The sequence below is a fragment of the Manacus candei genome, unplaced genomic scaffold (genome assembly GCF_025592945.1).
Source record: "Manacus candei isolate 608988 ecotype Guabito, Panama unplaced genomic scaffold, ASM2559294v1 h1tg000002l, whole genome shotgun sequence".
NCBI classification, from domain to species: domain Eukaryota; kingdom Metazoa; phylum Chordata; class Aves; order Passeriformes; family Pipridae; genus Manacus; species Manacus candei.
The window spans coordinates 6,066,773-6,090,499 of record NW_026138050.1 but is presented as its reverse complement, the minus strand read 5'-3'; the positions used below and the strand labels follow the sequence as shown (position 1 = coordinate 6,090,499).

At 41.7% G+C, this 23,727-nt stretch overlaps 1 protein-coding gene across 2 annotated transcripts in view; it reads right to left on the bottom strand.

Annotated features, from left to right (window-relative positions):
* Positions 1–253: 253 nt before the first annotated feature.
* The window catches only part of PRKAR1B (protein kinase cAMP-dependent type I regulatory subunit beta), a 92,101-nt gene continuing 68,627 nt past the window's right edge, over positions 254–23,727 (bottom strand). For both annotated transcript variants that reach the window (XM_051781888.1, XM_051781803.1), the window contains exons 8-11: positions 22,430–22,490; positions 18,798–18,919; positions 3,153–3,234; positions 254–2,726 (exon numbers count right to left, since the gene is read on the bottom strand). In XM_051781888.1, coding sequence (XP_051637848.1) covers positions 2,554–2,726; positions 3,153–3,234; positions 18,798–18,919; positions 22,430–22,490 — 438 coding nt within the window. In that variant the 3' untranslated portion in view covers positions 254–2,553. The remainder of the gene's footprint in view (positions 2,727–3,152; positions 3,235–18,797; positions 18,920–22,429; positions 22,491–23,727) is intronic.

Here is a 23,727-nt window from a genome sequence, read left to right as displayed (position 1 = left end):
GAACCTCTCTTTCTTTATGTAGACATATATGGTTACATTTAAACAGAAGAAATTTTTTTCTTCATGCTAATCCTCCACAAACCAGTTTGGTTTCCATTACTATATATAGCACTGGGAATCTTGGTCTATTTTTTGTCCCTTTGCATCTGATTATTTTCAGTAGAGTTCAAACTTTTGATGATATGCAGATTTTAACTAGAACATATCTACTCACACAGACTTCCATTAGTAATAAACCCACAATGGCTACATATAACGTAGAAGAATTTTATTCATACTGCAATCCTGTCCCATCATCCACTGCAAATATTACAATTATCTTTAAAACATCACTGAACATCATTTTGTTCCACTTAAAGCACAGGAATCCTGGTGTTAAATGGTTACACTTCTCTTGAGATTGCTTATAACAGAGCCATTATTCAAACTTATTTTCCATGAGCTGTGAAGGTTTAAAGCAAAGAATCTGCAGTGTGTCTGTGTGCTCGAGTAACTTCTAAACAGTGAGGCTAATACTTGGTGTTTGACAAGACACGTGTCTTGCATATTATGTGAAACACTCACAATTTTTTTACCAACACAACAGAAATGCAATAGGTAAAAGAACATACTTGAGTGGCTGGTAACCTTTAAAAAATATTTCTTTTAAAAATTGCACAAGAGAATACAAAAACAGTGCAGCAAATAACCAAATGCACATATATTGATCTCTCTATATAGGATGGGGGTCTGCCTATGTAAATGTATGTGATAGAAACTGCAAGGCTGGAAACTGCAAATGGTCATATTTAATAACACGTGCAAGAAGCATAACATAACCAAAATAAATAGCAGCAGTGGATAAACACTAAAGGGACCGCTGAAATTATGCTGAAATAAGTTAAGCACCTTTAAGTGATGAGAGGAGCATGAAGCTGAGAAGCTTTTAGCTCTGTGAGAACCACTGCAGGCAGCTACTGGAATATTGGGCCCTTGGTGGGAGTCAACAGGAAAGTGCCAAGTTAGTATTTGTTAATTCCAAAGAAGAAAGCACATTGTGTGCCAGAAGGAGTAATGTGAGACATTTGGGCAAGTTCACCTACACCTCTAGTTTCAAAAGGGAGATTGCTGCTGTATTTCACCGCATAACCTTTGGCATATCAAAGGTACAGAAAGTTTATATCTACTCAGAAGAATGTTATTGTAAAGAAGAAATGGAGTTTTGCCCCAGCTGAAGAGCAGGCAGTGCTGTTTAGGGTGGCTGAGATGCAGAGCTTTGCTGCTGCTGGCAACAAGTTCACCTGCAAAGGAAAAGCTTCGCAAAGCATAATCCCGATGATCCCATCCTTGAGGGCTGGGCAGATTCCCACCCTCGAGGGATCTGCAAAAAGCTCTGTTCAGGAGGAGCCCCATGTCTAGGCAGGGCAGCAGTGACTGCCAGTGAGGCTGTGGGACCCTGGAGGGACCTGGGTTTGAGGATCCTGGTGCTCTTTGTTTCACAATGCCTGTCTTTTGGAAGAGAGGCAGCATTTTGAAGCACTTATTTGGCTTTCAGAAAATCTTAAAAAATTCTAAAATTTAGTCATATACTACAAGAAAGGCATTTGAATTTAATTAAATGGATCTTATTAAAAAGAGGCTGCTGTATTTGTCCCTGATGTTCAGAGAAGTGGCTGAGGACACTGCTGAGTTTCGAAGCCCACTTAATTCAGCAGAGAAGTTCCCATTGAACTGGTAAGGTCTATAATGCAAACTCTCATTTAAAAATAGCTGAGGACAAATAACAGGTCTTAAAGGCTCCATTTGAATTCTTAGAAAACATTGTCCCTTGACCTCTTCACCCAGAAGACTGGAGCAGGCTGTTTGCCTTAGCATATCCTACAAAGCAGACCCAAAAGAGTTTGTGACACAGAGGAAAATGGCCCCTATATCTTAGACACAAACAAAATCACTCAAAAGCTCTACTTTTCCCTGGCTTGCTGGAATGATCAAAACCTTACTCCAACCTTCCCCTTAAATTGCACAACTGCCAATTACCCCATGGGGTTTCAGAACCCTCCAGTCCATAACCAGTGAAAGTCTTTTTGAAGTGACAGAAAGATATCACAGAATCACAGACTGGTTTGGGTTGGAAGGGACTTGAAACACCAGCTAGTTCCAACTCCCTGCCATGGGCAGGGACACCTTTCACATCACTTGATCAAAGGAGCTTGACAAAAGGTGGATAAGACCAACTTTAAAGATAATAAGGAAAACAGAAATTCATATGTATTTTAAATAGTTAAAACCACGGTTTTGAGCTGGATAATCCAAAAACAGGTAAAAATCTTGTCTGCAAGCCAAGAGCCCAAAAGAGCCCCAATCTTCCCCAAAGCTAGTCTTGTCCAAACAGTTATCTTCCCACTTCCATGATACATGAGATTTGAACTGACATCTAATACGTGACACAAACAGAAAAAATACACATAAAATGCACACTTCTTTTTTTTTTTTTTCTTCATAAAGCTATGGAGCTGCACAGAGCAAATTTAAGTGCACAAGGTCACACAAAAGGCAGCTTTCCAGAGGAACCATTTAGACGGTGAGCGAAATGAAACTGTTGTATCTCTGAATGTTTCTCTTGAGGATTTCGGAGCAAGGGCCGAGCACTCGTTCGAAGCGGGGCCGGTCCAGCTTCACACACTTCAGGGGTCCACGTGCCACCACCGTGGCAGCCCGGGGCCGGTTCAGCAGCAGTGCTATCTCACCTGGAAACGGGGACAAACACGCTGTCACACGCCCTGGGCCTCTTTTTTTGGAGGGTGCATATTCCAGGCACCATCCGGTTGCTTCGCTTGTAGAACATCTCCCTTTATATATCTCTTGATAGACACTTTACATAATTCTGTTGACAGTACAAATGCATTACACATGCATAATGCATGCGTGTAAAATGCCTTTGAAAACAAATGCTTTCAGACTGTTTTGCTGATTCTGGATCTGTCTCCTGCCAGCCTCACTGGTGTAAACCAAGGAATGGATTCAGCCTCCCTGAAATCTCTCACTATCGCTGAAAGCAGCGGCTGACCTGCACATAACCCTTTGCATGTGAGAGTAGAACACTAATTAAGACAATAACTACTTGATCCAGACATGCCTGTCTTTCTGAACCATGCTTAGCTGAATTTTCTTACCGAAATAATCTGATGGACCAAGTCTTCCAACCTCCACGTACTCCTCGTTGTCAGACCTGCGCTGCAGGACGGAAGCTGTGCCCTGGGAAGAGAAGTGCAGAGGGTCAGCTGGCTTTGCTCAAACCTGTTCTGCTTTGAAAAGCATCCACTCCTGGGTATTTCCTTCTGCATGTCACACTCCTTTAGTTCTGCTGTGGGAGAGATGACAATTTTAGTCAATTCCTGATATAAGAATGAAAGAAATTAAAGAATTTTAAAAAATCCGTCAGCAGAGCAAATGATTTTTCTGTTGTGAATTGTTTGGATGCAGACATATTCAGCTAATAGAGAGAAGAGGAGCAGGACAGAACCCAGGAACTCCTATTTAACCAAAGCACATCACAATATGCAAATGTATACTTTGAGATAATTTAAAAATACATTCTGGGTGTACGCAGAACCTTTCAAGAGAGAAGATTTACATCAAAAGGAATGAAAAGGCAATTTTCCCAGTCACAATTCTGGGACATGATTTTCTAAGACAGCAACTAGAGTTTATCCCTCACCTGATCTATTGCTGAAATGAATGGTAAAAGGAGGTTTTAATGCTTGTTGCAACAAAGGGTGATTTTTAAATTTTTTTTTTAGTGGCTTTGCCTGCTTGTGGCCTGTAGTGATCTGGACACCTGTGAGTCAGTCACTGGAGAGATGGAATGTGTCTTGTCTCCACTACCCTTAATAACTGCTGTACCTGACACGTGCTAATACATGTCAAAACTCAGTTACAGTCTATTTAAACCTTCAAAGAGGTTTTACATGCAGAAATATTCTGACCTGGAGGAAATCTTAAATTATTGTGGCATAAAGCTTTTGTAGAGAAGCAGAGAAGGTATCTGCTTTTCTGGAAAAAAAAAAAATTACAGTAACATATGAGTCTTTTGAGTCTTCTGAGTCCGAACCAAAAGCATAGGGAAAGGCAAAATGTTAACATATTTTGATTGTAACTGAAAAATATAAGCCTCCTCCAGTGCAGAGTATTCAGTACACATTCACTGGCTGCAAATATTCTGCAGCCTCCTTCCACCAAAAGACACTTGTGCACCTCCAGGTATGGTGGCAGATTGAGAGACATCCCAAATCACCTTGGCTTCAATGCAGCTAAAGGTGCTCAGCACCCTGCAGAACCAGCCCTTCACTTTTGCACTGTGTTTAAATACAACCTATAGTAATCCCACACATTGTCAGGGCTGCTTCAGGTCTCCTTTTGCTTTTCTAAGACCTTGGGGGCCCAGGAATAACCCAAAGCTGCAGGATATCCACTATTATGTAGCAAATGATCATAACTTGCTTCCTTCAGAACAAGCACAACTAAGTTGTTCTAACACTCCTGTATTGCATCATGTCCTATTTCATAACAGGGTTATTTTTGAGCCCACAGACTTTACAAATTCCTGGGCCACTCTATGTTAACGCATGTGCTATACAAATGAAGAGGTAAATCTTGTTTCTTCTGTCAAGTTTTCAGCAAAAATTCCTTGTCCTTGCTATAACTAAACTGTTCCACCAAAGCTACTGCTTCCCAAGATCTTCCAGTAAATCTGCAAGGGCATGAAAATGCAAAGACGTGTGCTGAGCACTGTTACTCACACTCGCTGCAGCTTTCAGAACAGACACACCTTCACAAGCAGCATTCTCAGAAATACCCCACACAGGGAATAATGTGTGTATCGACCTCTCTCTTGCCAAACTTCGGATCAGGTGCAGCTCACTAAACTGATGCTGTTCTCATTGCCTGTGCAGAGTACATGGATTCAGCTTCAGAATCGCTTCCAGCCCTTGTTGTCCTCTCCATCCCCATCTGGAGCCTGGCAAAAACCTAACCCCTTGACCCAAATAGCTGTCTGCAATCCTTGTCTCCAGTCTCTTTCCCAAAACTGTTTTTTTAAAAAAAATCTTTTATTACAGATGTTTTATTACATAAACCAAGCAAAAGTCCCTGAAGCAATCATACTGACCGCCCAGGTCAAACGAAGAAAGGACTCAATTCCCCACTGCTCACCTTGAGCATGTTGCCATAAAGGTAATCACAATATCAAGCAATATTGCTTTCATCTCCCTGAGTGTCAGCTTTTATTGTGGCTAATATTTTTCTGACAAGGTCCATATGATATAAGACTCCAGTAAGTCCGTCTTCTGAAGCAATTTCTTCCACTGTTCCACTACAGTCGGCCTTTTTAATCCAAGAAACACCATGATATCTGTTGGAGAAGGACAGATGTGTCTGGCCTCCACAATAAACACTTGGCTTGGCAGGATAAAGCAATGCATATTCCAGATACATATTTTTCCACTCTTGTTTTAACAGTCACATAGGCTTTTCCCGTTGCCCAGTGAGAACAGGTCTATCATGGAGCAAAACAAGTTTCCTGAAACCCTGACAGCGAGCACCCAGATGTCAGCTCTGATTACACTGCTTGGCCTCTCGTTGCACCAGTCACCAGCTCCACAAGTACATCCTGGAGCATTGTCAGAGTGACCCTCACGGGAAGACTGTCCACCCCGTGAAACAAAGAAGATGTATTTATAATTGTCTGTCTGTATCACCTTCACTGTGTGTGTCTTATCTCTGGAATCAACGCTACTCTGACTGTGTTGGAGGAAGAGTCCAATTCTAGACAAACAGTGCAACTGGGGCAAAAACAGTTCAGGAATGAAATAATGTGGAATAAAATATAATACAGAATAAAATGCTACAGGAACAATCTTTTATTCCCATATGAATTCAGTATTGACCCCTACCCTTGCCCTCATCACAGATTTCATGGCTGTATTTCATTTTACTTTACTTGTCAAATCTTTCTGGTGAAGTTTTTGAGCTTTCTATCCTTCTTATGCTTTAGCAAATCCCACCTCCTAGAAATTATAGGACTGAATAAATCCTCTGAGCTCTGTCCTGGGAGGCATGGGCATTATCTAGCAAGGATTCAGGGGCTTATCACTCTCCCTCCCAAAGGCATTTGGTCTCAGTGGGAAAGATTTCTCCTTAAACGCCATACAAAACTTGGCAAGATCAATCCCTGAAACAAACTGCACAATCTTAGATTTGCAGGATCAGGCTGTTTAGTGCTGCCCAGTTTAAAAAACTGCCTTGTACACTCATAGCCACTTCAGCCTCCTACATCACCAAGCAAACCCTACAGTGCACGGGCTCAAAAACTGTGGAGAAGTTTGACACCGTGTAATAAATCAGGCCTTTGTGACGATATTAAACTGGAGGCAGACAGGCATGTCTTTCTGCTAGCAGACACTTGGGAGTGAAATTATGGGCTTTGGGGGATCCAGGAATATTCCCTTTCAGTCACTGGGGAGTGCCTGCATTCCCAGGAACCGATATCATTAACCTCCTCTCCTCTCCCCCAAGTAAATACGGGCATCTTATTGCAAAAACAACAAGAGTAGGAGTTCCCAAAGCAATGTGCCATCACCACCTCTCTGCCACCCTCACCCCACTCACCTGCCTGCTCCCTCTGTCACTGTCCTGGGGCAGTGCTGGGAGTGTTTATTCGACTCCTTCAAATGCATCGGCAGTTTGGTTTGTAAAAATTTATGGCTCAGATATGGCACCATAATTTAAGATATAAAAAATAAATTAAGGTTTATAATCCATGAGCTCCCATCCTCCCCAAAGTAATGAGATTTTGATAGATGTTTCACTTTTAAACTCTCGGACCCCACAAATGAGTGAGACATCCTACAATACAAAGACAGCAGCCCATCTGGATCAACACTGAGACTCCCAGGCCTTATCCTGCAGCTACTTACAAGCACTAATTGCTTCAGGATCCCTGTTTTTATATTTAAGTAGGAATCCTATAGCCAGCAGTTGGCCAAAGTAGCCTGGCTACAAAAGACAAGTATGATTCATGATGCTAAAAAATGAAATACCGTATTTTTTTCCTCTATTCCAGATCAGTGGATCAGATGGGATCACTCCCAGGCAGCACAAGGCAAAATGTGGTAGCTTGTGTTACCCCTGAGTGGGAGAGGCTGTGCAGGATGGGGCTTCACCAGGGCCAGGGGGTAGGATGGGAAACCCAGTGCTGTTTTAGAAACTTTTTGGTATAAAAGTCAGTCATGTTGATTGTTTGGTTTTGCTTGTCTAACCACCCATTTTAGAGACATAGCAATCAGTAAAAAATCTGGTGAGGCTCCATCTGTGATAAAAGATAATTATTAAAAAGGAATAATTATTAAAATTATAAGAAAATAATTTCAATTTTCATAAGCAGGAAGTTACCTCTTCTATTTCCGTTTTTATTTCATACTTTTTTTTTTTTTCACTCTAAAAAAAGCACAGAAGACAATTTTTCCCCCGTGGCCTCAAAATGTTACATTTTTATCCTAGTTTTGAGCTTAGAAAGTTTTTCTAGCCCATTTTATTTTTCTCTTCACCACCCACTACAAAGAGCAGTGCAGTCTATGGAATTAGAGATGGAAAGGTCAGGCTGATCCATCTGCGTTTGCCATTAACTCCATCAACTGCAGCTACGAACATACCTTTGCTCTTTCTCACTTTGTTAATCTGCACACTCCATAATTCTCACATTCAAAAGATAAGTTTCCCCTCACTCCACAGTCACATAAACCCTCATTATATGTCACTATTAAAGCTCTGCAAAGTTACTACAAAAGGCGAAGGAAGGGGCTGTGCAGTGGAACAAAACGCCCCTGCTCGCACGGTGAAGCAGAGGGACTGGATGGGAGCTGCAGCTCTGAAATGAATTAAAAGATCTGTCACACAGTATGATTCTGGCACTATTTTATTAAATTGCAGGCAAGACAAGGTTTGTGGAAGTAATATATTTTATTAGACCAACAAGCAGGGTTAGAAAAGGGAGAAGAGCTTTTGGGCATATATATATGCCTTTCTTCAGGTTACCTGTTTCTCCAGGTATAGCTAAAAAACTCCACCATTCCCCTATCTACAAACACTGCCTGGGCCATGTTCTTTCACTATAATAGCTACAACCATAGTAAGTTGCACCTTATTTAAACATATCTGCCTGCTTACAGGTTAATGCATGAGATAAATCATTCATCTCCAAATCATTATCTTAAATTAAGGAGAGTCAAAAGCTACAGCTCCCAATGACATAAAATTCCTAGAAATTCCTGGGAGTTGGAACTAGATGGCCTTTAAGGCTCCTTTCAACCAAACCATTCCATGATTCTATGAAATAGTGAGACCTGTTTCACCCACCATTTAAAAAACAATAATTTAAATCAGTTCTGTTGTCTGATGTGAAACCTCAAACAACTTTGGCTCAGTTTGGCAAACTTTCCTCTCAGGACTGTGGTTCAGGATGAGTCTGTTACCATGGGTGGGTACAGGCTGGATTAACAGCCCTGGGTTTGCACTGAATGAAAAAGTGGTGGCTGTTTGCTTTGCTTATCTCCAGCAAGTGGGTTCTTTCCTGCATCCATTAGGGCTCACTACAATTACAGTGCAAGGCAATGGCCAAGCTAATGAGCTACTGAGAGCTTTTCAGAAAAAACATGTGACATTTTACACATTCACCTTTTTAAATGTGGTTGTGACTCAGTGAATTTGGAGCTGCACCGATTTCAGGGGATTTTCAGAGGGCCAGCACCTTGGGAATATGGTTAGGATTAATAATGCAAGGTCAGATAAGCTCTAAAGGCACCCTGGTACCCACTCAATCTCCTTTGGAGAGCCGTGCTGCCAAAAGCACCCTCGCACTGCAACAACCAGAGCACCAATGTCTATGGTGATCATTATATTGTCAATATTAACTAATGCATCATAATCTTATTGGCCCTGATTCTCAACAACAATAAAGCACATCAAAATCTGGCAGAGATGGAAAGCACCTGTCACTGCCCAGCTGGCAGGGGTCCTACACATCAGAGTGATGGCACAGTTTGCTCTGTGTACCAGCTATATCACACCTGCAGCAGACTGCCCTATGTGTGACTAAGCTTCCAGCCCTTTTGCTATTTAGACACATTTATATTAGTTTAGGAATAACACCCAGGCCCGAGAGAGAGGAACAAAGCTGTCTAGAGCAGTCACCAAAATAGCCACAAACATTAAGGTACTTTTAAAAAAGACAATCAATCATAAGCCAAGTGTAGCTTAAAACAGCAGCCGCAGGGCATTTCCTAGGGATATATGGGAGGCCAGGGTTAAGGCCCAGACATGACTACACCCAGCCCATCATTAATCACCAGGAAATGCCTTTGTCTTGATGGTTCAGTATTTAAAATCATAGATGTCTGACATGGGAAGACCTTTTCAATCGTTTTGCTCGTCCTCCTATTGCAGTACTTCAGACAATCTTCCCCTTCAGTGTTTATTTGATACAATCTGCATTAAACCTGTGCTCTACCTATGCATTCCCCCTGCAGTAAAAGAAATGTTATTATTAGATGGAAGAAGTCAAGATTCAGGCAGGGAGAGACCAGTAAACATAGTGAAAAACCAAAAAAAAAGCAGAATACACTGCACCAATTGCAATTTGCTTCATGCATGGAGACCCCTGCAATACTTGGGTGAAATAAAGTGGGTTTTGCACAAAAATTGGCATTTTTTTGCTAAGCCTTTTCTGTTGAAAGGCTTTCCAGAAGGGAAACTTTAAGTTTTGTAGTATTTTGACTTAAAAATGTTGCCCTTGAGCCACAGCAGCAGAGCTAAAATCAGGTAAGATCACACAGGTGTCCAATAGAGGCGTATCCATGTGTTGGGGGACTTATGACTTCATCATCACCATCATCATCATCATTCCCCATCATAAGATGGAGGGACATCACAGCCTCCATGCCCTGGTAGTCCCATGCTTCTTCACACTACCAGCTGCCAAGTGGGACTGGGAAGCCTGGGAGCAAAGGGATGGTGACAGCGGGATAAGGATACCAGCTCTGAGCCATGGGAGGAACCCCTTGCCTGGGGTGTGATCCTCCTTGGCTAGTTGTCCTGGCTCCATGCCCAGAAAGCTGAGAAGCAGTTGCACCACAGCCTTTGGGGTTCCTTGGCATTTTTATCTTTACTCCATTCTGGGATTTTAGTCGCCACTTTAATTACAAATTCAGTCACCTGTTGCAGGGGTGACAAGAAGCAGATCTACTCAGTAAAGGTGGGCTCAGATGTTGGTTTTAATGAATCATCTCAGTGATACTTGGCCTTGACTAATCAGTAGCTTCTGTGGGAAAACAACTGAATTAATATTCATCCTGGTGCCAGATTTTAGAGACAGTCTGTGCCAAGCATTATTGGCAACAAGGCCCTGTTTTCCTCCCTCAGACATGTCAGCGTACAAAGCAATAAAAGTCACAAAGGAAAAAAAATGTTGCATTTTAGAGATTCTTTCTTTCTACAAAGCTAGCCATTATCTTGACTCTCTCTGAAGCCAGGAAACGTCCACTGAGTCAACATAAAAGTGACTCTATAATGGGTTATTCATCAACTGTTCATATTTGTGACTGACCTGACAGGGCTCATCCCCTGGAAGCAGAAGCACGGAGCGCTACCACCTACAGCCAGGGCAGGGGTGAATGTATGGGAGAGAAAACACGAAAACAGTGCTGAACCTCCCTCACCCTGCCCACAAAATCCTTTCTGGTGAAAATCGTTTTTAGCTGTTAATGTTGTTTTACGGCCCAATTACTCCTACCACCATCTGCTTCTTTGTGAAAACATTCTGTAGATGCTGAAGTAACCAGACCAAGCAAAAGGCTGAGACAGACATTGTCATTAAAGTCTCATAACTAATGCTGTGACCAGGGCTGGGAGAGCAGCTGTGGCCAGCGAGGGCAGCAGCTTCTGAGCAAGAAATAAAACTTGGAGCAAACTGGGGGAAGGAGAGAAGAGAGTTTATCACAGAGGTCAGTAAAATCCCCCATGGAAAGCTCTCTCTAAGTCCTTTCAGTTGGTGAATCTCGTGTTTTCAAAGGACCAAATTCTGAAGTCCAGAAGAAAAAAGCCTCACAAACTTAAAGTTGCCTCATCCTGAAGCACACTGGGAAGGGTCTTACATGCTCCAGAAAATCCACACTGCACAGTTAATGAAGGAACCCTAAGGGATATATTCTTGCAGGAAATCTGCAGCCATCTCAATGGTATCTTGGCAGAGGAAGGACAAAAGCCATTCCACTGAGGGACAGATTTAACATGATTCAGAGAAAGGGCTGAACCTCAGCAGGGATCAGGAAATTCTCCATTTCTCTTGCACCAGGTTGGGCACCACTATATTTCAGGTCTTGTTTATACTGTGCTGGTTTTCCTTGAAGACAGAGAAGCTCTCCTCAGGACAGAGTTCCCAGCTCCTGCCACGGCACTTTAATTTCAGTTCAGATTTAATGTGCCTCAGGCCATAAAGTTCTTGCTCACGTTGACTAAATGCTTTGAATCAGGGCTTGTGAGCTCAGTCTTCAACGCCAAAGGAGCTTACAGGGATATTGAGAACCTTTTGAAAACCTTGAGGGGTAAACAGCATGTGCTGCTCTCCTTGCTCCCATGGAGAGGTGTTTCATTACCTGGGGACCTCTAGTGCTTTTGTAGACTTCCCTGGTGGGAAGGACAGGACTAAAGAGCACCAACCATTCCCCAAAACAGCTCAGGAAGAAGTTCCAGGCTGTTTTGAACACAGAGAAAATCTTGCACACTGATTTCTATACACATTCAAATGGAGCATGCATATATTAAGAATGAAACTGCCAATTACTAATTTTGAGTTTTACTTCTCCACACACCAAACCATCTCCCAGATTTCCACATATCCTATAGTGGTGGGATAAGAGGCCAGGGCGTGTCTGTCATTCCAGCATAAACTTCAATTTTATGGGTTTACAAATCAGATGTTTTAAATTACAGCTGAATGAGACTGAAGACTCCTACACAAGTTGTCATGTCAAAAGTGAACTGAGGAAACATTCATACACTTTTCTTGTTGTGCTGGGTATAGCATGTGCAGAAGAGAGGTTGGGAAAACTACTTCTAAGCCTTTGGGAATATTATGGCTACACTGCATCCTCCCTGGGGTTTTGCCTCAAGACCTAAGTTTACCAATCTCCCAAAGACACAGAGTATCACAGCAAGTCCTGTGTGTACCTCATGATGCTGACATAAGCAATGTCCTCATTCCCAGCGTCCTGGAAGACCACCAGCACATCACTCCTCAGCTGCCCTTTTAGCCCTCAGGGACTGCTGATAGCATCATTCCTGGGACAGCTTTTATGTTAGAGCTAAGGATCAGCAGTTCTAGGGCTACTTTCCAAAAGAAGACAAATCCTTTGAACTATGTAGCCAAAGACACTGAAAATATTCCTTTAGCCAGTAAATAATCTTGGATTGTTGTTGTTTGCCAACCTTTGATTTATGAAAGATTTTTCTACAAAAACAGGCAGAGAAATCAACAAATTTCTGTCAGCAATACAAAATGCAAGTGATTTCCACATAACCTGCAGTAGAAAATAACACCCATCATTTTTAGGTGGCAAAATTTAACCTAAAGGAAGAAGGTTGGTCTGTTAGTGATGGGATGCTGGCCATAGGGTTAGCACTGCTTCTCTGCCTGAGACCTTCCACGAGCAAAATCATGGAGGCCCAGACCTTCAAGGTGTCTAACTCTCATGGATTGTTTTCAGCAGGAAGGAAGAACTGTCTTAATTCTTGTGCCTGTGCTTCAGATCATAGTATGTACCACAGAAGTTGCTTCACGCACCTCATCACACTCCTCAACCCCAGGAAGCTCATGAGATGTTCACGTAGGTAAGATGGAATAAGCTGGTTAAAAGGTTACATATATCACAGTTAATACAACTCTTGAAATTATTTAATTATAAAATTATTTATCTCATACTACACGGATGGGCCAATCCAGGTGAAAATTCTTTTCCATTGCAAACTACTGGCTGTGTACGTTGCTTTTTTACACTGTTTTGCTTCCCATCAGACCTCTTTTTCAAAATACTTTATTTTCCTAATATAAAAGCTCTCTGATCTTAATGGTCTTGGAGAAGGATGAAGCAAGAGGACTTAATTCTGGTTGTGGACTCAAGATTGAGTCATGACTGGGTTTGACGGTATTTTTTTAACCGTACATTTTTAAACTATTATATATTATTCTCCACTCTCTGGGTTCATAGCAACTCTAAGAATTTACATACAGTTGTCCTGGTTTCTGCCACAAATGAGGAACAAAATCTGCAAAGTTCTAAAATAGACTGGCTAATCTGAAGTTTCAAGAAATCGTGAAGGAAATGCTCCATCGTCCATCACTTCTGAGGTTTCAGATTTTGCAGAGTTCACCACAGGCGACTGCACTGCAGTGGTTATTAGTGAGTCTGGAGAAAGGGTTGGAAGGAAAGGCCAAAAGCTGCAGTCACTGACGGGTCTTCCATGGCTGGTGGGAAGAAGAGCAGATGGTTGATTCCTATGAAACACCACTGTCTCATGATACTGCATGGATGCACAGCCTGATCCACCGCCCATGGAAGTCAAAATTAAACTGAGTTCAACAAGAGCTGGACTAAGCCAACATTTTTGTCCCTTTGACTCAGCAAAATATTTCACCTCCATCTCTAGCGAGGATGGGACCAATCACACACCTAACTTTCCATCTTTGACGTCCGCTGGTCACTAAAAAATGGATCCTGAACACAGAGGAACTCTGTAGCAGGGCCAATGGAAGTGCTGTTGCTCCAGCACAACTGCGTGATATCAAGAAAATCGAACGTCCCTTTCCTGTAAGAGCTCTGTGGGAAACAATGTCTGCAGTTAAAAATAAGCAGAGTACAGAGCCCTGGTGCCTGCTGGCTCTGTTTATTCGGTATATTTTGTTTATTGGGTACATTAGGAGTCGCTGCAGACTGCCTTTGACAAACATTTTCGGTATCAACAAAATCCTAGTAACACTAAGCAGTTCTGATTGTAGCCTTTGAAACTCCTTTTCTAGACAACATTCATCTTCCTAATTAATAATTAATCGCACTGTGTTTTAAAGAGATTATCAGGTGTGATAGCAGAGTGTGCCTAAGGCAGTGACTTCATTATCCGCACAGAAGAAGTTTACTTTGTAGTTCTCCTGCCTGTCGCAGGGGTAGGTGCCAAAGGGGTCTCTCTTAGGTTAGAATGTCAAAGAGCAACAATTTAGGGCAGGAAACAATTGGGCTATTATTTTTCTTTTTTTTTTTTTTTTTCTTTTCCTTCTTGAGGAGCTTTTAAAATCATAAATCTTCAGATGCTTGTTGTGCAATTTAAGGCTCAAGTCGACTTTTCCTACAGAAGGGCCCAATTCCTTGCAGGATGGGGTGCCCTTCCGAGGCTGACTGCGGCCCTTCCGCTGCTGGTGCACGTTTCCATGGTAGGAAGAGTTTACAAACACTGTTCCACCTAACAAGGCTTTGAACTGCATCTGTGCAGAGACGCCCCACAGCGTGCCAAGAGTGTCAGCGGGGCTGGAAACACTGATTTCACCTAAGGACAGTATCTCAAGTACACTCTGGGCAAGAACTCCCCGCAGATCCTGCCCAGACCGGAGGCAGTTTGTGGCCCTGACTTGAAATGTCAACAGCAGCATGAAAGGAACAGCCCCCCCAAGGATTACTGGGCAGTTTCCAATGTGATCAGCCAAGGATACTGCGGGACAAGTAATCATTATCAATTAATTTGATTTATTTCTGTCAGTGAGGCAGCTCTATGCATTAATTCTGAAAGGACTTCTGCACTATCAGTGATTTTTTTTTTTTCAATTATTTGCCAGTTTTTCTATTCCCATTGCCTGGTTTCACCAGTGACAGATATTTATGCCTTTTCTCATTAAGTTTTTGCTCACCTCTATGAAGTGTCATCAGTATTACAACCACTGATGGGGAAACAGGGAAGGTAATGTTCTGCCCACAAACTGGACAGGTGAGACTTAAAATCAGATGCCCCGACCCTGCCTCCTCTCTAACCAGCAGGATAATAATCAAAACCACAAATCCTCAGCTTTTTTGAAGTGCTTTTGACAAAGGAATTACAGAGGAGGGTGCAACAACCCCCTGTAACTTAACACTAATCTGCAATTAAATATGCTAGTTTTTAAAGTTAAAACAAAAAATCTAATGCCAAACTACTTGACACCATGGGTCCATTTCTCCTTGAATTGTCTCCTGTGAATTTTCTTCTATTTTTAGGCCTTTTATTTTTAGGCTGCTGCATGCTATTGCTGGGCAGCTCGACCGGCTATTAATTGGAAATGTTTTACTTCTCATGCAGTTTTATTTCTATGCTTTCTGCACCACTTAAACCAACCTGTCCTCGGAGGAGATGACAGGCTGCAGAGAGCACATTTAAAGGGCAGTTACAAGCTGTGCTCTTCGGGCGCAGTGTGGCCCTCTCAGAAACCTTTTGCTGTTCTGTCCTCCTACACCTGCACACGTTTGTGTCTGTGCACACATTTTTCTTAAACCATGTCAAACTTTATGAGCATTGGGGCCATATGGCAGCAGTTCAGCAAGCTCTCAGAGTGCAGCTGAGACTAAAAGGCTCCCTGAGCGCCGCCGGTGGAGTCCCGTGACAGTGCCCGTGTGCCGTGTGCGGCGCTCGGTCATGACAAGTGAGCCGAGTGATCTGACACGGGGAGGGCTGGGAGCTGGAGAACCCAGCAGGGCACTTCACGGCTGCAGGTCTCTGCATTTTTGGCAGCTGTGCTACAGACTTCGAGGTACTGTGCCACCCAGCCAAGTTGGAAGCTGAACTTGAGAGAGTGGTACACGATCATAACCTCTATTTTTAATACTATTGTCACTACCTTCCCCAGTAACCTAGACAACAGCAAAACCCTCTCTTCTTTCCAGTTTCAGAGCACTACTACACTGGTTTGAACTACTGTTCGAGCTGGAGTCAGTGGCAAAGCTCAAGTCGGGAATAAAATCAGATCCCATTCAAATGGCATTTCATTTACTGGGACTTTTAACTCCACAAAGCTCACATGCCTCTGCATCTACCACTTTAAAATGCTGGCTAAAAATATTTGCGTTATCTGAAGTCAGATGAATAAATCCTCCCTGCTGCTGGGTACACAGTGTGGCAGTGCACGACACAACTGCAAATTTATTTGTTAGAAACCGTACATCTGTTATGATTTACTCTTGCCAAAATATAATTCTTTATGGCAACAATTGTTTCATGGTGCTTAAAGTTTTTCACCTCTGTGCCAGGAATCTCATATGGGATAATTCCATGACCTTGGAATCCAGCAGATACATTCCACATCTGTCTGGTCTGGGAAAGCCCGAGTTTGTTGTGTGAAAACCATAGTGGGAAAGTGAGACCTGGAAATATCTGAGTATACAGAAACTGCAGGGTTGCTTATTTTTTTTCTTTTTTTAATTTCCAGTGTCAAGTAAATCAATCTCACAAAAGTCATTGCTTTGCTTTTGTAAGCAGACATTCACTTCTGATCCTATCTTCAAATTAAAGAATATGGTATAAGCATTACAATAATTCTATCTCTGGAAAAAATCACAGCCTTTAAATATTAAAACTAAATCTTGTTGAAGGCTGCTTGAGATAGATTTAAATGGAAAAGCACCCAACCTACTGCAATCAAACATTTTACTGGTGCCTGTGAAGATTTAGGATGTCAGAAGAACCATAGCTGTCCTAGAATCTCAGGGTAATTCTTCTTTCATTAGACTTTAAAAAAAAAAAAAATGAATCGTAAACAGCTTTGTGAGCAGTGAACTTGAAAATATCTGGTTTCCTGTGATTCTTCCCTGTGTACATTTTCTGTTATTCTAATAATTTGGCTGAGCTCCTGCTGCAGCCTTGCTGTCCAAGGAGCACTGTAGCATTCCCCTGCATACAGCCTGCACCCCAAATAACCTGCACCCCAAATAACCTGCACCCCAAATAACCCGTGCAAAGGGAGAAACTACGTCAGGTTTACAGTGGAAGGGTGAGGTGAGCAGATACTTTATACAGTATGCAGTGTTAATGCTTTTCTACCCATTCCAGTCTTAACAGCTGTTTCAGTAAGAGGGGGAAAATAAAGGCCCTTGGTAACTCTTAAGCAAGCTGCCAATTTTCCACATGGGATTCCATGGCTAAGAAAATTAGGTTTTCCCAGTCTCGTGCTGCTGCAAAGAATAACAGCACACTTAGTAATGCTGGGAGAGATTAAAATTCTGTATTTATGAAAAAACTTACATTTCCTAAGTTTTTCTTGTATACTAACTATCTTCTTAACAAAAAAGATTGCCTAGTATCTAGTCTCTTTTATTCTGACACTATTGTTTTGAAGGGATAGTGCTTGTCACATATTTAATGTTCCTGAAGTGTCTCACTGTGTGACAGACGGGTGCAGTTACTGGCACTGACAATTTTGTGAGCATCAAAGAGAAACTATGTTCATAAATCAAATACGTACTTTCAACACTCAAGAGGAAACAAGGTTGGAATTCTAAGTGTCAGATATTGATTTTGAACCAAATTCTGGCTGCCTTAGATAAAGACACCTGTCCCAAAATCCACAGATAAGGAGCAAGCAAAGCAAAGCCTGTTGGCCTCGAAACCATCTGGAATGGGAGCTGTACAAGCCCTTTCTCACCTGAGCAGGGCAGGATCTCTTTCCTCTTCAATCACATCTCAGCACAGCAGCCTGATGGAACCAGAGATGCATTCTGTGTACGTACAACTGGGTCCTAAGGCAACACAGCGACACCAGCTTCTTACATCCATCTCACCCACCTTCTCCCATAGTGAGGGATTCCAGTTACCTCCCAGTTCCTTGTGCCACCACTGCCTCACTGCTGGACACAGCCTGGCATGTGCACTGGAACTGTCACCACAAGTCAAATCTTGGTCATTCCTCATCTATATATTTGTGTATGAACACTCACAGCTGGTGCTGAGAAGCTCCTGCTTCAATCCATAGACAATCATATCCTAATGCTCTCTTGTTATTCAGTCTGAGTGTCTCTAATACCTTTTTATAACGTGTTATATCACAGTGCCTTGGTATTTGTATGAGATACCAAAGATCAAAATATTTATGTCAGAGAGGGAGGAAAAACCCCATCAGCATCTGTTTGCAGAAGTGAGATGGTGGAACTGAAGTGTCAGATAATCTCCCAAAAAGATGTCAGCATTTTCAGCTGCCTGACAGATCTGTCTGCCTGTGTGAGAGTAAACAAGAAAATGGCTCAGCCATTTGGACTGAGTTTAAGGCAAAACAAAGAACAAATTATCCATTTTCTGATCAGATCTCCTGCTCCAGTTTACAGATGTCCGTTTGTGATAAACCCTGTAAGTCCCTTTGGGAACAACGATCAATGCACTGTGTGGCTGGCCAGCCCTGCTGAAGTATTGGCAACTTGGAACTAGAAAAATCTCCCGTGGAAACCAAACCATCAAACAGTAAAGACAATAGACACACCTCGAAATTCCTCTGCATTTTCAATTTACTGGAAATAAGATTGTCCCACTTAAGACAATTCCATGGAACTGGTCTCTGAATTCATTTGAATTTTGAGTAGGTCTCCTGGGTTAAGTGGAGTTAGATTTATGCTGAAGTAAGAGATTGAACTGAACCCAAATGTCTTTAATACACAGCCTTGATCTTTACCAGGAAATGACAGAGCTTATCAGGATGCCAGTCTTACCTCTGTAATAATGAAGAAGTCATCACCGGGCTCTCCCTGCACAACAATTTTTTCCCCATCTTCAAACTGGACAGGTTCCAGTGCATCAGCCACTGTCAGCCGCTCCCATTTGTCCAGGGACTCTAAAATATTGAAGATCATAAAGCTATATTATAAAAATACTCTCAACTTTGGCAGAAGATTCATATCTAAACTGACAGCTCTGCCATGCCTGGTTCTGTTATAAAAGAAACATTTCTTTTCATCCAGGCACTTTGCACGAACCTCCAGTTGGGAAACATGAATGTATTTATTCATCGTGTCTTAGACTTTAGTAATCACCCAGATAGTAATCTTAAAAGTTGGACAGGAAAAGTTGGCTCCGTTTCCCTACGCCTGCAGTCTGACACACGGTGCCCTGATGCTGCCATGGATTGGAGCAGCTGAGGAGCTGTTTGGAGATACCAGCGATGTGGGAGCGCCGGGATTCTCTTGCCACATCCCACACCAGATGTCAGGACAAGTCCTACTGTCTTTTCGTCAGAGCTGCTCCCATCTGGTTCCTGATGGGCTGCAGATAAGTGATGCAGAGCATTGATCTCAGAGGTGACTCTTGCCCAGGGGCGAGATCAAGCACCACCAGAGCCAACAGCCAGCCCCTGATGGCACCAGAGGCCTCTGGATTCAGGGATGTTTGAGGTGGCACTGCTGTTTCATCTGCCAGCAGGACAGTTTGTAAGTTTTCCTTTTCATTCCCCCACTTAGAAAGAAAAATTATAAAACTTCAAAGTAAACTTAAGTAAGGAAAGCTGTGTGCTTTAGGAGTAAGGGAGCAAACACAGTCAGCTCCCTGTGGCCTGGGGTCCTCATCACCCCCCTGCACCTGCCCCAAATCCCCTACATGTGGTACCTACATGGCAAAGGCCAGCCTGCAGAGGGCACATCCAGGACTGCTCACTGTCCCACTGCCCTCCTCCTCTGCCTGAGGGGTGAATTCTCTGCCCTGCCCTTGGAGAGGAGAGGTGCCACCTGTGTCTCTCTCCAATACCCATTTGCATGAGAATTCAAGACAGTGAATTGTACTTGAACTTTTGCAGTTTTATCAGATTTGATTGAAAAATTACAGGTTTAAAAGTTATTAAAAGAAACAGATAATACAATGGTTTAACCTTCACTGCCTCAAAAAGCTGGGCTAAAATTCATGTGCCAGAGCTCTGCTGATTCTGACTTATTGTGAACTGTTGAACCAATGTAAGTCAAGATATGCTTTCTGACAACAGGATCTGTGCTGTTCTATCAGACTCTGGTTTCCCCATTTTGTTCAAAATATTTCTTAGAAGTATTGTGTGAGGGTGAAAGAGTTGTTCTTTAGAAGTTAAAAAGCCTTTTGGCTGAGCTCAGAAGGGTACACTGAGTCTGGTAATAAAACCAGATAGAAGTGATCAGTGCACCAAAGGTAAGTTTTGAGTTGGCTGATACACGTCTTCGTGTTTTTATGCCAGTTTATGTTTGAGAAATTATTGTTTCTAACATTTTCCCTACCTATAATCACTACAGCCCTTCCCTGGTGTGTTTGTGACCTTTGTTGCAGCAGCAGCATTAATGTCAAAGACCAAGCCCATATTGTCAATGCAACATTCAAAAACTGCTCTGTTTGACTAAAAATAAGCATAAGACACTTTCATACATACTAGAGAAGGCTTTTTCTCTCTTCTTTTTTTTTTTTTAAGGAACTTGGTAATTAACAATGGAAAGAAAGAGTCTCTTGAAACTTCCTCTACAGTTGGCTTTATGAAAAATTCAAAGCTAAATCTAGCTTTAGTCACGAAGTGTCTCTCTTTTGTCTAAGGGAATTGTACCACTACAAATACATTGGTTAATAATTCTTGCAAACAAACGTTATATAGAATATTCTACAAGTTTTAGTCACAGAGTTGAAGTTAAGCATCAAATAAAGTAGACCATATGAAATTTTTTGCAATTCCTAAATTGTACGTATCAATTCATGGCTTTATATTAAATTAAACCCCAGAGGAAAGATTTAAAACAACTAGTTTTTCAATATCTTGTTCAATACACTATAAGCAGTTACTGATAACCTAAAAAAATCCTTAGATTTTAAAAAGAAAAATGTGACTCTTACAATTATATGGCTAATTACAGACACTAGACAGGCCTTGGAAAAAAAATATATAGAAGAAGTAGGTAGAGGTTTTTCCACCAGGAAATCACAGAGTTCTGACCACATTAAAGGATGAAGTGAAGTTGAATTCTCCCTGCTGTGTTGAGATTTCTAAAATATCTTCCTGCTTTCCCAGGTGTCATCTACTTTTTAGACATGTCAAATAGATCCTTACACATTTCACCTAAATTTCCATGTTCCTGCAATGATGTGTTATTTTGTTCACTGCTTTTCTGTACTTAAAAAAGGTTCAAATCTTGAAGTCCTTCCTCTTTTTTTACTGAGATTCAAAAGCCACACTACAAATTAGGCTATAATTACATTGCAAACCGCATGTTTAAGGAAGCACATCTCTGAATAACCTTTCTACTCTGAAATTGTTTTGAGATGTCTCATTGTTGTAATTGCTCCTCATTAGTGCAGGTGCACAGATCCTTTTTTCTTGAAATACTCGTTGTAATTTGGTATAATTTGTGCTCTTAATTTAGGAAGATTTAAATTAAGCATAAAAGAAGGTATTTAAATGATGGAAACTTCATTAATAAGTCAGCAGCATACTTGGCCTTACTTTAAGCATACAAATATAATTGAAAATTTCATGGATAGCACCTCTCAGAAGTTCAAGTATACTCTCACTGAGACACTCTCATATTTCAGGTGCCTCAGCTCAAATGGTAGGTGAATACCATAAACAAGAAGCAGAAAATTTTTAAGGAGAAATACAAATACTTTAATTATATAGCAAATGAATCCTGAACTGTTTTTTTCCAAATAGCCCCAGTAGAAACATGTTTCTCCTACAGAATCAACAACTCATTGTACTGTCTAACACTGTCCTCCTTATTAGAGGCTTTTGTTCTCCTAATGGTGATTGATTGGTCAGGCATTATGGGTTTGTTGTTTTTCCTACTGAAGGCCATCAAGAACATGTCCAAATTTCGTGGCTATCACATTAATCAAAGGGAAACAAAATCCAAGGACAAGAAGCTAAACAGATGTTTTAAGAATGTGAGACAGGGGCTGTAAAATGCACAGAAGAAAAAAAGATCAGTCCACTTTGATTTTTAAGGTTAGTTTGTTTAGTGCACATAAACACAGTATTCTTGCAGGAAAAAGCTTCTCACCTGTCCCCTGGAAGGATGTAACTAGACTTTATGACAAATTCATATCTCTGCACTGCTTTCTGCTCCATCCATATGATCTTTAGGGACCAGCAGCTATTGAAAGGTTACCAGTGTGTGCCTGCTCCCATGTTTAATGTGTGCTTCAAATACAAGTTCAGTGCATAGTAAAGATGGAGAAGAACAAGTCCTAAAAAGGACCCTTTACACTTTCATTCCTTCAGAAACAGTGCAATGTGAGCCCTTCTGTTTGACCACCATTGCTTTCATCATGCCATCAAAGACCAAAATTCACTCTGCCAACACGTATAACCGGGGAAATAACAGCCAAGTTCCAAAGGGCAACTGACCCAAAATGGAGACCTTGCTCAGGAATTCTTCATACATCTTCCGCTTCCTCAGCGTGCTGCCCTGTTATTACAGGAGAGAGAAAAAGGAGGCAGAACATTACACAAAGTATTTTTGTGATTTCTTCCTACAGCTGCTCTTTTTTTTCTTCCCTCCCCTTCCAACTCTTAAGCATAGCCAGTGTAAACAGCCTCAGGCAAATCTTTCCCCATAAAATGTCTGGGCAAGTTGTATTGCTGATAAGCAAAGACAGAAGGACTCAAATTCAATCCTGGTGTAATTTCACTGACTTCACTGGTGTTACTGGACACTGAGGATGAATCGTATCCATTATTTACAGGCACTCATTTTAAAGCCTGAGCTTCAATTAACTCTTTAGCTAATTCAATATATATCTCGTTGCCAACGAGGCCCTGCCAGAAGGGAATTTGCAATTACAAAATAGGATAAAACTTAACATGTCCCTGTGATGGATCCCATTCTTTTAGGTTAAAAACTCTTTAATGCCAAGAGTATTTATCTGTAATATTCTGTACAGTGTTGTATCTATTGTTACTGCTGAGCAATCTATTCATATTATTATTTTAACAGGATTTAAACATTCTGTGGCAGACAATCCATCAGTGTATGTGCAGCCACCAGCACAGTCATTCCCCATTCTACTAAGATTTTGTTAGGTGATAAATTACCAAGACACCTTCTGCTCACATAATGTTTGATCACCAAGACAGAAACCATGTCACCATTCCAGCACAGATTTTGGGAGACCATTCACGTAGGAATAATTATGATGCAATTTTACTAATACAAAAATAATTAATTAATCCTTAATTCCTTCTGCAGTGACACAAATGACTTGAAAACAAAATCTTCCCCAGTAACAAAGAGGAACTCCAGGGTCTGCCTTGGTACCATGCAGTTTGTTCCACACTGATGACACCCAACATCCTTTCTGCCTGGACAGATTCCCTGTGGATGTCAAAGGCTGCCTGGTGCCTGCTAGTCAAATCTACAAGGCACAACACAAGGATGACACATTCATCTTCTCGAGAAATGGGAGATAAAGATGCCATTTATTCATAGGCTGGGTAGAGAAGGCGAAAGCAAATGTCAGTGTCTGCCACAGAAAAAGCCACTTCTCTATTCCTCCTTCTCCAAGTGAGCACCTGTGAGTGCTGGAAGCAGAGGCAGAAAGTGAGGATAGAGAAAGGAAAAGGAGAGAAAAAACATTCTACCCTCCACTGTGAAAGCATCCAGAAGTGTTTAAAGTATGAAAATGGGTAAGGCTGGTGTACTCAAA